Source organism: Aspergillus fijiensis (assembly GCF_003184825.1).
Source record: "Aspergillus fijiensis CBS 313.89 unplaced genomic scaffold BO72scaffold_106, whole genome shotgun sequence".
Taxonomy (NCBI): Eukaryota; Fungi; Ascomycota; class Eurotiomycetes; order Eurotiales; family Aspergillaceae; genus Aspergillus; species Aspergillus fijiensis.
Genome location: NW_024469082.1, coordinates 40,849 through 54,979, shown reverse-complemented (window position 1 = coordinate 54,979; position 14,131 = coordinate 40,849). Strand labels below are relative to the sequence as shown.

The following is a 14,131-nucleotide window of genomic DNA, read 5'->3' as shown; positions in this document are numbered from 1 at the left end:
ATCGGCCGCCATGACCGAGCGGCGGCGCGGGATCGGCCCCCAAGCCGAGGTCAACCCGCTTTCCTCCCGCTTCGCGACTTTCTCTCTGTGATCTTCAATTCCGCTCGATCCGCCCGCCGGCTTCGGTTTGTCTACTCCCTGCCATTCTGTCACCATGTTCACGGGTCTTGTTGAGAAGATTGGAAGTCAGTTTCTGTCTGTATACTGTATGCCCGTTCTATAACTGACTATGGTGCCCTTACTTTCTAGCGGTCTCGTCCCTCGAGCCCCTCGATACCTCGTCAAGCGGGGGCGGGGGAACCTCGCTGACCATTACCGATTGTGAGGAGATCCTCGTCGATGCGCATCTCGGCGATAGCATAGCTGTCAATGGTACATAACCACCTCCACCCCTCCTTCCACCGTCATCATCGTCACCGAACATACACCTTTGCGAATCCCTCTTCCTTTCCCGTTCCCCTCTTCTCTCCGTCACACACCTCCCCCACCCTCCCACCGTCCTAGCTGGTCGCAATCCCCCTCTCCCCCACCGCGGGGCATTGAACACATTAACACACAAAAACCGCACAGAAGAAAACGAGACTCACACAAAACCCCCTCTTAAAAAAAAAACAGGAACATGCCTCACGGTGACCGCCTTCGATAAGACGTGGTTCAAAGTGGGCGTCGCGCCGGAGACCCTGCGCCGCACGAACCTGGGCGCCCTGCAGACGGGGTCGAAGGTGAACCTGGAGCGGGCGGTGCTGGGCGAGACGCGGATGGGCGGGCACTTCGTGCAGGGCCACGTCGACACGATCGCGCAGATCCTCTCCGTGACGCCGGACAGCAACGCGCTCGTGTTCCGCTTCCAGCCGCGCGACCAGAGGGTCATGCGCTACATCGTCGAGAAGGGCTACGTCACGCTGGACGGCGCCAGCCTGACGGTCACCAAGGTCGTGGATGGCGCCGAGGGCTACTTCGAGGTCATGCTCATCGCGTACACCCAGGAGAAGATCGTCACGGCGGCCAAGAAGCCCGGCGACTACGTCAACGTCGAGATCGATATCGTGGGCAAGTACGTGGAGAAGAGCGTGCAGGCGTACTTTGCTGGGTCGGCAGCGTCGGCGGGCGGCGATTTCAGCATGCTGGAGAAGATGGTGTCGAGGATTGTGGATGAGAAGTTGAAGCGGTAGATTTCCTTTCGATGATATGAAAGCATAAAAGAAAAAGAGAAGTTCCTGTTGTATCGATGATGGGTTATGAGCTTTACGTAGTTTTTGATGATACTAAGGATGATGATAATGCTTTATTTTGACTTCGTCCAGGGCTCTTGCTGCTGCATGTGCAACCAGAAATCGTGGGTATAATTTTGAAACTCCTAACGAACCATAGGGTACATAACTTTTTCCTTTCCATCAAACAAATAATGAATAGTAATACTGGCGTTCGATGTACGGACGAATTGAGTTCCTTCCCATCAACTGCTCCGTTTCTCCAACAAGCCGACCACATGCATCGAAATCTGCATAATGTATAACAACTCATGTGCACCATACTAGGGGCATGGCCATGAGCATTTGACATGATGCAATGCGCTGGAATTGTTTGCATGGGATCATTGGCACGTCGCAGACGTGTTAGAAGCTATCCAGCATGGTGAAGGTAAGGGTGTGAAGGGGACTGGCAAGCCTGGAAGCGCCGTGTGGCAGCCAATATTCGTGATGGCTGACGACTCAAAGAACATCGTATTTATGGATGGCAAAGGAGATTTACTCATCCATAGACTCGTCACCATCCTCCTCTTCTCCCTCCTCCTCCTCCTCCTCTTCTTCTTCCTCGTCATCCTCATCCTGCACCACATTCTCATCATCCTCGTCGAAATCGTCGCTGAGCCAGTCTTCGTCGCTCATGTCAACGTCCTCGTCATCATCACCTTCAACCTCCTTGCCATTGGCCTTGGCTTTAGCCTTCTCGGCCTTCTTCTTCTCAATGTTCTCCCGCTGTTGCTTCTTTCTCTCCTCCTTCTCCTTCTTCTTCTTATCCCAGCTCTTGTCCAGCTTGTTGACTTCCTCCTCAGACTTCGAGATGAAATCGTGCCACATGACTCTGCCCTCACACAAGCCCTCCTCAACCTTCTGCAGCCGGAGCTTCATGCGCGGGCCCAGCTCAACCAGCTTGACCGCCCGCTTCTCGACCCCGGGGCCGTTGCTCAACTTCTTCTGTGCCTTCTCCTTGTCGCCAGCCTTCATCCGCTGCAGTTCACGTTTCGTGAGAACCTTCCGGGTGGTGCTCTCTGCGATCTCCACCTCCGCGTCCGTATCCATTTCAGTTTCACTAGCAGACGTGTAGCCTGCCGCCGAGGGATCGAGCAGATAGTCTGCGGCATCCTCGAGCTTTCCAAGATTCGGCACGGCGGTCTTCTTCTTCTCCTTGTTCCGGATTTCCTTGGGATCGAGACGACGGATACGCTTCGAGATACCGGTCTTCTTCGTCGTGATGGCATAGTGTCTGAGATTGAGGACATAGGAGTCCTGTTCTTCGCCTTCGGGGGCGAGCTCACGGTTCAGGAGCATGACACGACGGATGGAGGTGAGAGGGGTAGCTTGGGGGTTGATCGGAGGGAAGAGCGATTGGAAAATGGTCGTGGTCAGGCTCTCGAGGCGCTTCGGTACTTTGGAGTTCTCGTCTGCGCCGGGGGAGTTGAAGTTGTTCATCACGAGCAGCGGAGGCGTCTTGTGGTCCTGGCCACCGCCGCGCGGGCGCTTCAACGACTTCTCGACGTCTCTGCACAGAGAGTAATTCTCCACCTTGAAATGCAGGGTCGGCCCTCGGGGGGTGAGCGCCAACCGCAGATTCGTGTTGCCCGTGGCGGATTTGGAGAAAAGAAGAAGATGGGTCACGCCCAGAGGGCCGGTCATTGTTGTGAAATCCCGAAGTCTGTTCGATTTGCGTTCCTGGTGACAATTAGCAAGAAAAAACAAAAAGAAGTCGATCTTGTACAATCCCTGCTGGCCATCGTCTGCGAAAAGTCGACCGATTGTTAACGTACCTTCAAGCGCACAGCCGTATCGGGCTCAAGCATCGTCCGCACATCTTTGACCAGCTGGCTGACGCTGGAGCCGACCTGTGTAGCGCCAACTCGAATGACCATCGACTTGGGTGTTTTGCTCATAGACGAGGCGCCGCCTTTGGCAGCAGCCGTGGCATTTGTCGCGCGAACATGGGTGCGCTTCTTGGTGCGTGCCTTCGCCATGGTGAAAAATGATGTGAAATGAGATTTACGAGGGAAATAATCACTAAGGATGGATCTTAATCCCCGGATGTCTGGATCGAAAGTAGGACTTTTTCTTGACCCGCAGAAAAACTAAAGGCGGAGCAAAGCCGCGGAGGAGCCCCGGATCAATGATTTTGCGGCGCCCAGTATCATCGAGCTTGCCTTAGTCCAGAACGTCTATTAGTCTATGTGTATTGATGAACAAACTCCCGAACGAAACAACTGCGATTTCGACTGCTGTCCGGTCCATCTTGACCTTTTGATACCGCCTGGTGATATCGCCGAGACGCAGGGGTGGATAGTGCTGTGAAGGACCCCGACAAGGAAGAATGCAACGAGGATGAGAACATGCTTTATAGAGGAACACACTCTCTAGTTGAGATGGACAAGAAAGGTTGGAGCGTTAGTGGCTATTACGACTTAAATAAGGACGTGTGGTGACGACGCTGCTTGATAATGGCAATTTTTGCTTCGTATGATTAGCGCCCTGCTTTGATGAACAGGAGGCCATCACATAGTAATTACTGAGGCAGAATACAAGAGGTAAAGTAACATCGTGGAATTTATCGTGACGCAAAGAAGATAAGATGTTCTTAAACATAGATGCCCATGTTGGTGTCCTTCTTCTTCGCCTGTACTTCCGAGATGGCATCGACGTAGTTCTCGTGTCCCACCTTACTCATGCCCTTACGAAGAGCAATCATACCAGCTTCCACACATACAGCCTTCAACTGCGCACCTCCGAATTCATCGGTACTGCGAGCCAGTTCCGCCCAGTTGACCCCATCATCCACGGCCATTTTGCGGGAATGGATCTGTAGAATGTTGGCGCGAGCTTCCTCGTTGGGCAAGGGGAACTCGATCTTGCGGTCCAGACGACCGGAACGGAGCAAGGCCGGATCCAGCACATCAATGCGGTTCGTGGCCGCGAGGACCTTGATACGATCATCGGAGGCAAAACCGTCGAGCTGGTTGAGAAGCTCCAACATGGTTCGTTGCACTTCACGGTCACCGGACTTCTCGGAGTCGAAACGCTTGGTACCAACGGCATCCAGCTCGTCAATGAAAATGATCGAGGGGGCCTTCTCCTTAGCAAGGGCAAAGCAGTCGCGAACAAGCTTAGCACCGTCACCGATGAACATCTGTACCAGCTGAGGACCGGCAAGCTTCAAGAATGTGGCATTCGTCTCGGCGGCGCAGGCTCGGGCAAGAAGGGTTTTACCGGTACCGGGGGGTCCGTACATCAGAGCACCTGGAACCAAGTTAGTACGGCATAACTTCCAGCCCTCCAGATTTCACACGAATCACATACCCTTCGGTGCCTTGATGCCAAGCTTCTTGAACCGATCGGCTTCCTTCATTGGCCAAACGATAGCCTCGACAATCTCCTCAATCTGCTTGTCCAAACCACCAATGTCCGTGTACTTCTCCGTCGGCTTCTCGTCAACCTCCATGGCCTTAACCCGGTTGTCATACTCAGCTGGTAGTGTGTCCAAGACAAGGTATGAGTCTTTGTTAACACCGATGAGATCGCCGGGCTTGAGCTTCTCGTGATCCACAAGACCGATCAACGGCAGATAGATGGTTTGACGGGTAGAGGTCTTAATGACAGCGGACTTGCCGACACGGGTAGCATCGAGATCAATATTAGCTCCTTCCTCGGCGGCTTCAGCTTCGACATCAAGATCTAAGAGCTCAACAACGTTTCCGACAAGGTAGGGTAGTTGCCTGAGAGATGAATTGTGGTCAGCAAGAAGGCCTGGGTAGGGAACCGCCATCGCCACGAGTCGGCGCACACAGTAGGTGAACCCATAGCGACGTAGACTGCAACATACCGGTTGTTCTCGATCTTCTCTTGATTGTCTTTGACCTTCTCCCTCATCGTGTTCTGTTCGTGTGTCAACCGCTGGTATTCGCTCTTCATTATACGCAGTTCGTTCTCCAGCATTCGCCGCCTCTTGACGATATCCGCTGTGCTGGAAGAGAGAATCTCATCATCGAGAAGTTCATCCTCCTCCTCTTTCTTCTTGGCATCAGCATCGTTCATATCAGCATCTCCGTCGCCTTCGGGCTTTCGGTCGTTGCCATCGCCCTGGTCCTTCTTCTCTCTCTCTTCACGCTCGAGGTCGTCAAGGTCTTCCAAGGTAGACATGGTGGCAGGATTAGATGGGAATTACAATGACAGAATAAATTAAGTTTAGGCCAACTCGGTAGGTATATGGGGAGAAAGCAGGCAAAGGGAGAGTGAGAATGGGAGAGATGGGGAACTGAGAGCTGCGTTGGAGCCGGCTTGCTCTGAGCTTCGGCCAAACAACGTCAGCCGTCCTGACTATGTCACGTGACACTATTACAAATGACCCGGCCTCCGACTGCTAGGTAATGACTCCGTTTCTCATGTAATCTAGTGCTATTGATGTAGAGTATCTGGTCCTTCACTTGTGGTATACAATGGCGATTATCCTTCGATTCACACCCTACATGCCAGCTTCACCCACAGTGGGTAGAGGAGACTCCTGACCACACTTAAAGCATTGCGTCTACTGCTTTGCACTCTCACTCGCCACTGCAACGGAGCATGCTTTCCCTCGCTCATTCACTATCGCTTGCTATGAACACATCATCCACGCATGGTCTAGGTACAGTATCTGAGCATGACCAGAATTTGCAGGCCTGTTATATCAGGAAATTCGGGTTGGCTTCTTTGAGGCGTTGACCATGCCAATTACCAAGACTGTTGAGGACGTGTTCTCGGCCGAACTTGAGAAGACGATATTGAGAGAGAAAATCGTCATTATTGACTATAATGAGTCAGCAAACGTACTCGAACCTCAGACCAAAGACGGTATGTAGCAGCCAGCGAAGCACGAGCACTTACTATAACCACCACACATTCTCCGCTTTCCGGTGAATTCTGAACGCCCGTGGAGCATTCTCCAATTATCGAAGACTTTCAGCCGGTCAGCTAGGAGTCTCCAAACAGCACCATGGATCAACTACTTGATACTTACTTAGAGCGGTTCCCGGTTCGAGTTGTGTCCAGATCTGGAACTTCTCGCGGCTGATAATCTCGTTCCAGTGTCGCGCCGCAGTGTACCACTGCTTCACGTCTTTGATCCCCCAATTCGTCTTCGGTGCTCTATCGTAATTGTTCCAACGGATCCGGTACAGCTGGTCTAACTGCGGGTGGACTTCGAGCACCGGAAATTCGTGTATAGGCTGTATGCAGACATTCTCGTTGCCACTGGCATGAGCAGGCTGGCTTAGGCGCATTAAATGGGCGTAGTGCGCCTTTGTCTCCCTCTGCAGCGTCTCGGCTGCTCGAAACCCATCAACGAGCAGGCTAGCTCCCCCTTTGCCGTCGGTATGAGACAAAAGGTGGAATAATTGGAGTCTCGCAGGATCCGTAAAGTATGTGGTATCAGTGTGTGCGCCGAGACCTTGGCTTGTATACGCAGAGTCCCCGAAACTCATATCAGATGTGAAATCCCAAAAACCCCCTGGAATAAATGAATCAGCATTATCGTGAATCAAGAGTTACTGTAAGTGTATATAACATTGTTTTCATACCATAATGTGTAGGCCTGATGAAAGCGATTCTCTCGAGAAGCTTCTCAGTGTCCCGAGTTGTCACAGGAACACCTATGACGAAACAGAACCCGTAGATATACTATCCAGACTCAGTGATCGGGTAGCAGATTGTGGAGCGGGGGCGGGACTCACAATCTTATCAAGCCACTGCAACAAGCCCTTGTCATCCTGCATAACATCGTCATATAACACCGTGGGATATGGCCCCGTTCCCGTGAATGGATGATAAGGCCTATGAACATGTTTGGTGAGTTCCAATTGCAGCATGCATCATCCGTGTTTGTAGTACCTGGGTTTGGCTGAATGATCGGCTCGAAGCACACTGCTCGGTACTTTAGTACCATTGGCTTTGAGCCATGGATATGTGTAGAACCCCGTATGTCCATCCGAAACTTCTTGAATTTTAGCCTCGACATGACTTGAGACATCGAATATACACTTACAATTCAATTTAAGGCCTTCCGCTGCATAGATGACTTTCTTGATAATTATATCTGGAGGAATCTGGGGAATAGCAGAAGCAGGAGGGCACATATTAGCAGAATACTTCGCATGTTCGAAATTTGCGCACATACCGCAAAAGTGTCTACCTCCCGCTGTCGGGTTTGAGGATGATGGCATTTTTCACACTGGCAATTGTCTCTATCATGGAGCAATACCCAAAATATAAGTCTCGATGCGATGGGCACTGGCCATAAAGCGACTTACCGTAGCCAGAATGGTCCTCTGCAAAACAGTGTTAGCCGTCTCAGCCATTCATGCGTATGGAAGGCAGCTGATAGTGCCCGTGAATATTGTTTACAATTTCTTGAAGACATTTTTTGAGAACCGCTGAGCTGATTCGGGGTCGTGTTTGGCTGTCTTGTTCTTTGTCCGGGCTAAAATGGGGGTTGCATCAGCTTCCAGTTGCTGGTGATATCAAGGCCCATGGTGTGGCGCTCGGGAGGGAAGTGTGTTACATTGGCCTGTAAAAAGGAGTCTTATGCTCTGTGGGGAAGAAACTCAGCTTAAATGAACTGGTTCAACTACCAGTCGAAGCCAGGCGAAGATACACACCGAAACAGCGCAGGTCCATCGAGAGCAAGGCACCACATTCGCCCTCCTATATCGATCATGAGCATTCGTTGTGGCAGCTCGGAGTATGATCTTTACCTGAAAGGGCTTGAAGGGGCGAGCGCCCGACAAACAAATCGCCTTCCTACAGCACTCATCTCAACTGCTGTGGCATCAGAAACGCAGCCCAAACAATGCTTTTCCGTATCGCGTAACGGAGAATCTCAATCTCTATATGCCCAAAAATCAGTGGACGACCGAAGTTCCATGTCACGTGTGAGGACCGGAAACCGAGGTAGCAGCGCCCACCCCGCAAATCGGCCCACCTTCAAGCTATTGCTCTAATTTATGCTTAACACATTCGAGACTCTGATTCTATCTAGTAGCTAATTTGAACTTCTAGACTGGGTCGTACTCATATGTGCTTGCGACGTATACCAATTCGCGATCTGACAATCTACACATGTGATATAAAGGTTTTTTCTAGTCAACCTATGGAACTGCAACTACAGCTTGGCCTTCGAGTCGGTAGCTTTCAACAGACAACGGCCATTGCTGAGTACCACCTTACCCTGGTCGTTTCTCACAATAAAACGAATCTCCTCATCTCCGCCTCCCAGCCTGCCCATCCGCCATATCTCAGTAGTAAGTTTGTCGCCTGGTTTTACCGGAGAGGCAAAGCGCGCTTGGAACTCTTTCAGGTTTTCTGGGTCGCTCTGTCCAATTTCTCTCAATACACCATGGGCTGCGGCGTTCCAGCTGAAGAGTCCATGGATGATGGTACCACCGAAACCCATCTTCGCGCCCGGCTCGGGAGTTGCATGGAGAGGATTATAATCACCATTGAGACTATCCAGTGTGTTAGAACTTCATCGGAGAATCCAAGTCGTAGAGGTATCCAGGGATCTTACCGATATAAGAGAGCCGTTTCGGACGTCGTCTGGATCACATGGGTGGCGTCGGGACTTTTACCCTTCGGAGGAGGGTAATTCACCGTGCTTGGGCCTATAACAAAACAAGTTAGGCAGCCTTCATGGGTTTGGTCCTAAGACCAGACACAGCACCTACCCTTTGGACCTCCCCAGCCGCCCTGTCCGACAAAGAAGCTGCTGCTCAGGATCTTCGTAAAGATGTCTCCAGTGGCCTGGTCGACAATCGACTGTTCTGTCTCCAGCACAGTCCCGGCCTTGCCCTTATCATAAAGTCCAATGACTTTGTTGCGCAACTCGAATTTTCGACCTGCGCTGGATGTTGGAAGAGGCTTCAGGGCGATGATTCGCCGCTGACCATCCACGACACGGCGGTAGTCGAGCTTGGGGGCTCCGGGGATAGGGGCACCGCCTGCCCGAGCATAGAAGTCAACCACTTCCTGATCAGTGAGCTTAAATGCTGTATGAAGTAAAATGCATCAGTGGCCGTTGAGATATGAGCTGAGAGGCTCGCACATACGAAGGATAACCGGGTAGGTTGGAAAGACCGCGAATCTGGGGTGTAGTTCCTGCGCCGCGCTTTTTTTTAGCACACGTTGCAATGGGGCCTTGTGCAGACAATACAACATACGTAAAGAAAGTGAAGCTCATCAGCTTTGCAGCCAATGCTGTTAGCAAACAGGAGAATATCGCGCTTCTGCCAGGAGACTTCCTGGGGAGCAAACTCATGACCAGCCCCGGGAGCAGACATCTCAGCTAGTGACAATGTAGATAATCGCCTGCGTATGTGTGCTATTTGGACGGAATGGTGGAAGACTGTGTCTAGTGCGCTCTGCGATCTTTCAAAAAGCGAAGTTGAGCTACTTGAGTAATGGGTAATGGATAATGCAGGATGGTTTTTACAAGAGTCTGGGACAATATGCTGTGCTTTTGTACCCCGGACTGCGGGGCCGCAAACAAGCCGAGGCTAGTGTAATCTGGACCGAGAGCGCCATGCCGCTTTGAATGGGCCAGCCAAATCAACCCAGGTATCATACTGGTTCAAGGCTCAGAGAGAAGTATACGAAGTATTACAACATCTGTCAATGTTTTGCCCGTAAAGACTCGGGGACACCCAGAGTGATGGGGCTGAAGCTAAACAATATAAGGAGATCGTTAAGAGATGATAAGATTGAGCATCGACTCGGGGTATCTACTTGGGAATTTCGAGGAGCTTCATAATCGTCCTTGTGGAAACCATCTCTCCGTGTCGCGCCAAATAATGATGCCGTTTCCTGCCTTCCAATAAAACGCCGGAACATAACGGAAATGAAATGGCATAAACAAACAAAGCAAGTCAAGAAAACCTATTCATCGACCCAACGTCATGCAAGTGTACTTTCCTTCAAATGCCATGCAACCCTCGGGTAAATAGTATTGAGGGTACTGACTGAATTCTAAGACAGGGAATTCAGTCAGAGAGATCAGTGTACCGACCCAGTGATGGATCAATTTGGTGATGAGGATTTCAACGCCTCAGTTTAGCACCTTCAAGAATTAGCTTCCTGATTGACTCGATGATGATGACTGGTGAATGCACTTACATTCTGTAGAAGCAGCCACCCTCGGCGGAGCGGTTCGGGTCCGTAGTCTCCAGCTTGTAGGTGATGCTGATATCAAGGTCGCGCTTGTTCTTGTCGTTGGGCTTGTTCTCTAGCATACCAGACACAACTTCCTCTTCCTCAACAGTGAGAACATCCCGCAGATAGAAAACGGTCTGCTTCCAGTGGGTGTACTTGGCATGGGGGCCAGTGGAGAAAAGGATGGGCTTGTGGCAAGCGCCAAATTCAATATCGAACCAGGCGATAACGGCGTGGACGAAATCGCTACGCTTGACAGTGAGCGAGTAGGGTACCTTGAATGCAAGATCTTCCTTGGTGACGGTGTAAAGATCGAATGAAATGATGGGACAAGGGTCAGAGACAAGTGCCTTCATCTCAACTGTATCCACAAGAGGCTCAGTGAGGGCAGTCTCCTTCATGGGGCTGTAATCGAAGCCATAGACGTTGTCCCAGACTAGTTCTCATTAGCGACGGTTTGAAATTGACGAAATGGTTTCTCTCACATCCAATCTTATCATCCTTGTACTCGCCATCTTCAATGGCGGCCAAGTACATGGTAGCCTTATCAGGGAAAATCTTGCCACCGGGAACGAGGTAGCGGTCGCGGGCATAGAGGACAGTGTCCAGCATGGATTCGTAGAGGAGGAAGTAGCCCATCCACTCCGAAATGATAATGTCAACCTTCGGGTAGGGCAGGACAACCTCCTCCATCTTTCCCTGCAGAAGAGTGATCTTGCTGGTCAGGCCGTTGACCTCAACGATCTCACGGGCCTTCTCGATAATCGAGGACATATCAACACCCATCACATGTTTAGCACCGGCCTTCGCAGCGAACCTAGGAAACCGACAACATCAATATCCAATAATGATGCATGTAACGGAGTCAGGCACCTACATGCTAAGAATACCGGTACCGCAGCCGACATCGAGAACAACCTTGTCCTTGAAAATGTGGCGGTTCTGGTAAATGGAGTCGCGGTAAGATCTGGTGCGGACATCGTCTTTCTGTTAAGAATGAGATATTAGTAGGCTATTGCAAGGGGCTGTGTGCGGCGGACTTACAAGCATCTCCTCGTGAATGCCTGAGCGGGGTTTGACGTTAGCCATCTCCGAGACTAGGTGAAGTTCTGTGCTTGGGATTATTTACCATGGTGATCATAACTAAGGCACAATTAGCACAATATCGAGGTCAGTCACTGGGATTAGATGTACCTCGTGAAATAACGAACTTCAGCATGGTCCATGCCAACCATGCGATCAGCACTGCTGGACTGTTGTTTCTCAACTCCGGCCATGATAGCAAATCAGTCGGTTGCTTATGGATGAACTAGACAGGAAAGTTGCTTTGCAGGATATCACAGATCCAGGGACCTAAATCAGAAGCGAAATGAGAAGAAAATATCAACAAGTTTAGCTGATGATAAAACAATATGCAGAAGTGAAAAAGTACAAAGCACTTCAGCGAACCCTTCGAGCGGCCGCCTTTTTTTTTGGCCTTTGCCCTCATTGGGAATTTCTCCTCTGGAAGGCAACATACGCTAAGACCCAATATGGTTTAGACTACTGATGAGATAGACTATGCTGAATGTAGTCTATCGGCATGTGATTTGACTTAGCCCTGAGCAGTGATTAGGGCTAAGAGCAGATCAGAATGGTTAGTAAGTGACTTGGAGTTCCCGCGGCGGCGTTGGGACATGTAAGGTATTTCGGTCTGCCAATCAAATTTGGGTATGGACAACTCAATTGAGCCATGGTCGCAATTGAATTGCAATTATGATTCTTCAAAGCAGCTTCTATTGTACTTGGCAATCCTACTGTAGTACAACATAAACTTTTTGGCCAGTTTTAGATAACTAAAGACTAACTTATGTGCTGCGGTCACTTTTCGTGGCTACGGGAACAGCCCATCAGCGCTCCAGGCAAAAATTAAAGATACATATGCTCCGTCTCCAGCATGATTCTTCGGTGTTTTATGGTGACTTCCTGGATTTTGAGGATCCATTCTTCGATCATGCTTCCATGCTATTTCTAGACCTGGGACCGGAAATGCCGAGCTCCCTATTATTTATTGCCGCGCGAAGCCACTCCGCCCCCGCTGCTGCCACGCGCCGCCTAGCTTCTTCTAAGGGTCTACCTCCCTGAACTCACCTTTCTGCCGGTTGTGCTACAAGAACTCAGAGATCACTATGTTTCTAGGCTCAACCAGGAGGAAGCTATATTGCTGCTTTCTCATTCTCTTTTTTGCTTCTCTGATTGGCAAATCGGCAGCGTCTCTGGGCGATCACCTTCCTGATTTCAAGGAATGCGTTAAGGTACCTGAACCAAACTAGCTAGAGCTGTGCAGATGCAATACGATAGCTAATATATGAGCAGGTCTGCAAGGCTGAAAACTGTCACGATGGCAACTCGGTGATCCGTAAGCTTCACACAGATTCGCCGACCATAATTTTTCCGACTAATTCGTCACCAGCTCTCCATCTTCGTCTCATGCTGTGGACGTGTCCCTCCGAGTGCGATTATACCTGCCAACATGTCGTGACAGATCGCCGTGTCGCTCGCGATCCTCCGATGTTAAATCCAGTACTACAATTTCACGGAAAATGGCCGTTTCGCAGAATCCTCGGCATGCAGGAGCCCTTTTCTGTCCTTTTCTCCCTCCTCAACTTTCTCGCCCACTGGCATGGAATGGGTAAGATCCGAGAAACTATTCCATCGTGGCACTCACTCAAGCCGTACTATATGGCTTTCGGATATTGTGGATTAGCATGCTGGACGTTTAGTGCCTTGTTTCACACACGAGACCTCCCATTGACTGAAAAGCTGGATTACTTTGGGGCCGGAGCTAACGTGATGTATGGTTTGTACCTTGCGATCATTCGGATTTTCCGTCTCGATGGAGAGGAGCCTCGCCATAAGCCGACTTTGCGCCGTCTCTGGACAACTATCTGCATCTTGCTTTACACTTTGCACGTCTGCTACCTGAGCTTCTGGTCTTGGGACTACACCTACAACATGATTGCCAATATCGTGATAGGGATGGCTCAGAATGTTCTGTGGGTATCCTTTAGCATTTATCGTTATAGGAAGTATGGTAAAGCTTGGATGGCCTGGCCCGCGTTGATTGTGGTCTGGATTATCTTCGCGATGAGCCTGGAGCTGCTTGACTTTCCCCCTTGGAATGAGCTCATTGACGCGCATAGCTTATGGCACCTTGGGACAGTGATTCCCACAGCGTGGTGGTACTTGTGAGTTGTCCCGAGCCCCCTATACCTAGTCATTGAAGTGCTGGATGCTGAGATACTGACTTCTCCGGGTCCTAGTTTCCTTACCAAAGACATTCAGAATGATGTGGCAGGGGAGAGACTCAAGCTCTAAGCTGGCTTGCGGAGACGGCTCCGCTTGGTGCCAGTAGCCGTCAGGTTTTGAAATGGTCCTGGTGGCCTCAAACAGTCTGAATAATTTGTAGCAATATTTGATAGAATGTTCAACGATCTTAAGGCTCATAGAGAACTACTACGTAGATACAAGTATCTCTAGGTAGCTTCCTGGCTGTGCCTCTAATTTCCACCTTTTTTCCCCTGTTCCAACTTCCTTCCCGTGTCCCTCGGCTGGGCGGGTTGTTCCAAACCACGCCATCGGTGAGCGGCTCACCGCTTGGGCGCATTGTGGCAGTACAGGGAAGCAAGCTAGTAGCCTGAGCTGGCCCC

The 14,131-nt window shown here is 50.5% G+C and overlaps 7 protein-coding genes across 7 annotated transcripts; 2 read left to right on the top strand and 5 right to left on the bottom strand.

The window, feature by feature from the left end:
- Positions 1-102: 102 nt before the first annotated feature.
- BO72DRAFT_453800 (riboflavin synthase) lies at positions 103-1,330 on the top strand. Its single transcript, XM_040946068.1, has 3 exons — positions 103-185; positions 250-372; positions 616-1,330. The coding sequence occupies exons 1-3, from the start codon at positions 155-157 to the stop codon at positions 1,170-1,172; spliced, it is 711 nt and encodes a 236-aa protein (XP_040795329.1). The 5' UTR covers positions 103-154; the 3' UTR covers positions 1,173-1,330.
- On the bottom strand, positions 1,305-3,298 carry BO72DRAFT_453798 (Brix domain-containing protein). The gene is made up of 2 exons (XM_040946067.1): positions 3,029-3,298; positions 1,305-2,933 (listed from the first exon to the last, which is right to left on the bottom strand). Exons 1-2 carry the CDS (start codon positions 3,230-3,232, stop codon positions 1,749-1,751), a joined length of 1,389 nt encoding a protein of 462 aa, XP_040795328.1. The 5' UTR covers positions 3,233-3,298; the 3' UTR covers positions 1,305-1,748.
- Positions 3,299-3,694: 396 nt separating this feature from the next.
- On the bottom strand, positions 3,695-5,526 carry BO72DRAFT_453797 (proteasome regulatory particle base subunit RPT5). Its single transcript, XM_040946066.1, has 3 exons — positions 5,089-5,526; positions 4,566-4,981; positions 3,695-4,505 (listed from the first exon to the last, which is right to left on the bottom strand). Exons 1-3 carry the CDS (start codon positions 5,403-5,405, stop codon positions 3,847-3,849), a joined length of 1,392 nt encoding a protein of 463 aa, XP_040795327.1. The 5' UTR covers positions 5,406-5,526; the 3' UTR covers positions 3,695-3,846.
- A 112-nt stretch (positions 5,527-5,638) lies between these two features.
- Positions 5,639-8,122, bottom strand: BO72DRAFT_18801 (putative trimethyllysine dioxygenase TmlH). The gene is made up of 12 exons (XM_040939510.1): positions 7,994-8,122; positions 7,898-7,943; positions 7,644-7,719; positions 7,550-7,567; positions 7,417-7,483; positions 7,285-7,345; positions 7,131-7,233; positions 6,974-7,073; positions 6,821-6,920; positions 6,262-6,750; positions 6,129-6,200; positions 5,639-6,051 (listed from the first exon to the last, which is right to left on the bottom strand). Exons 2-12 carry the CDS (start codon positions 7,914-7,916, stop codon positions 5,927-5,929), a joined length of 1,230 nt encoding a protein of 409 aa, XP_040795326.1. The 5' UTR covers positions 7,917-7,943; positions 7,994-8,122; the 3' UTR covers positions 5,639-5,926.
- A 221-nt stretch (positions 8,123-8,343) lies between these two features.
- BO72DRAFT_532827 (putative peroxisomal dehydratase) lies at positions 8,344-9,709 on the bottom strand. Its single transcript, XM_040950461.1, has 5 exons — positions 9,455-9,709; positions 9,344-9,392; positions 8,963-9,283; positions 8,806-8,899; positions 8,344-8,743 (listed from the first exon to the last, which is right to left on the bottom strand). Exons 1-5 carry the CDS (start codon positions 9,572-9,574, stop codon positions 8,401-8,403), a joined length of 927 nt encoding a protein of 308 aa, XP_040795325.1. The 5' UTR covers positions 9,575-9,709; the 3' UTR covers positions 8,344-8,400.
- A 242-nt stretch (positions 9,710-9,951) lies between these two features.
- Positions 9,952-11,899, bottom strand: rmtA (protein-arginine omega-N methyltransferase HMT1). The gene is made up of 7 exons (XM_040946065.1): positions 11,637-11,899; positions 11,572-11,585; positions 11,487-11,506; positions 11,320-11,429; positions 10,928-11,259; positions 10,407-10,878; positions 9,952-10,350 (listed from the first exon to the last, which is right to left on the bottom strand). Exons 1-7 carry the CDS (start codon positions 11,717-11,719, stop codon positions 10,344-10,346), a joined length of 1,038 nt encoding a protein of 345 aa, XP_040795324.1. The 5' UTR covers positions 11,720-11,899; the 3' UTR covers positions 9,952-10,343.
- A 438-nt stretch (positions 11,900-12,337) lies between these two features.
- BO72DRAFT_453792 (PGAP3/PER1 family protein) lies at positions 12,338-13,929 on the top strand. Its single transcript, XM_040946064.1, has 4 exons — positions 12,338-12,736; positions 12,798-12,840; positions 12,895-13,669; positions 13,745-13,929. Exons 1-4 carry the CDS (start codon positions 12,611-12,613, stop codon positions 13,797-13,799), a joined length of 999 nt encoding a protein of 332 aa, XP_040795323.1. The 5' UTR covers positions 12,338-12,610; the 3' UTR covers positions 13,800-13,929.
- The last annotated feature ends 202 nt before the right edge of the window (positions 13,930-14,131 follow it).

Excerpts from the sequence above, each read along its gene's own strand:
- BO72DRAFT_453798 (XM_040946067.1), bottom strand. The coding sequence starts at position 3,232 with ATGGCGAAGGCACGCACCAAGAAGCGCACCCATGTTCGCGCGACAAAT. Across the intron at positions 2,934-3,028 it reads ATACGGCTGTGCGCTTGAAG|GAACGCAAATCGAACAGACT; the intron begins GTACGTTAACAA and ends AATTGTCACCAG.
- BO72DRAFT_532827 (XM_040950461.1), bottom strand. The coding sequence starts at position 9,574 with ATGTCTGCTCCCGGGGCTGGTCATGAGTTTGCTCCCCAGGAAGTCTCC. Across the intron at positions 9,393-9,454 it reads ATGAGCTTCACTTTCTTTAC|GAACTACACCCCAGATTCGC; the intron begins GTATGTTGTATT and ends AGCGCGGCGCAG. Across the intron at positions 8,900-8,962 it reads CGGCTGGGGAGGTCCAAAGG|GCCCAAGCACGGTGAATTAC; the intron begins GTAGGTGCTGTG and ends GTTTTGTTATAG.
- BO72DRAFT_453800 (XM_040946068.1), top strand. The coding sequence starts at position 155 with ATGTTCACGGGTCTTGTTGAGAAGATTGGAA. Across the intron at positions 186-249 it reads TCTTGTTGAGAAGATTGGAA|CGGTCTCGTCCCTCGAGCCC; the intron begins GTCAGTTTCTGT and ends CTTACTTTCTAG. Across the intron at positions 373-615 it reads CGATAGCATAGCTGTCAATG|GAACATGCCTCACGGTGACC; the intron begins GTACATAACCAC and ends AAAAAAAAACAG.
- BO72DRAFT_453797 (XM_040946066.1), bottom strand. The coding sequence starts at position 5,405 with ATGTCTACCTTGGAAGACCTTGACGACCTCGAGCGTGAAGAGAGAGAG. Across the intron at positions 4,982-5,088 it reads GAGAAGATCGAGAACAACCG|GCAACTACCCTACCTTGTCG; the intron begins GTATGTTGCAGT and ends TTCATCTCTCAG. Across the intron at positions 4,506-4,565 it reads TGGCATCAAGGCACCGAAGG|GTGCTCTGATGTACGGACCC; the intron begins GTATGTGATTCG and ends ACTTGGTTCCAG.
- rmtA (XM_040946065.1), bottom strand. The coding sequence starts at position 11,719 with ATGGCCGGAGTTGAGAAACAACAGTCCAGCAGTGCTGATCGCATGGTT. Across the intron at positions 11,430-11,486 it reads GCATTCACGAGGAGATGCTT|AAAGACGATGTCCGCACCAG; the intron begins GTAAGTCCGCCG and ends CATTCTTAACAG. Across the intron at positions 10,879-10,927 it reads CAAGGATGATAAGATTGGAT|TCTGGGACAACGTCTATGGC; the intron begins GTGAGAGAAACC and ends AATGAGAACTAG.
- BO72DRAFT_18801 (XM_040939510.1), bottom strand. Across the intron at positions 7,074-7,130 it reads GATCATTCAGCCAAACCCAG|GCCTTATCATCCATTCACGG; the intron begins GTACTACAAACA and ends ACATGTTCATAG. Across the intron at positions 6,201-6,261 it reads CGAACCGGGAACCGCTCTAA|TCTTCGATAATTGGAGAATG; the intron begins GTAAGTATCAAG and ends ACCGGCTGAAAG.
- BO72DRAFT_453792 (XM_040946064.1), top strand. The coding sequence starts at position 12,611 with ATGTTTCTAGGCTCAACCAGGAGGAAGCTATATTGCTGCTTTCTCATT. Across the intron at positions 12,737-12,797 it reads ATTTCAAGGAATGCGTTAAG|GTCTGCAAGGCTGAAAACTG; the intron begins GTACCTGAACCA and ends ATATATGAGCAG. Across the intron at positions 13,670-13,744 it reads CCCACAGCGTGGTGGTACTT|TTTCCTTACCAAAGACATTC; the intron begins GTGAGTTGTCCC and ends TCCGGGTCCTAG.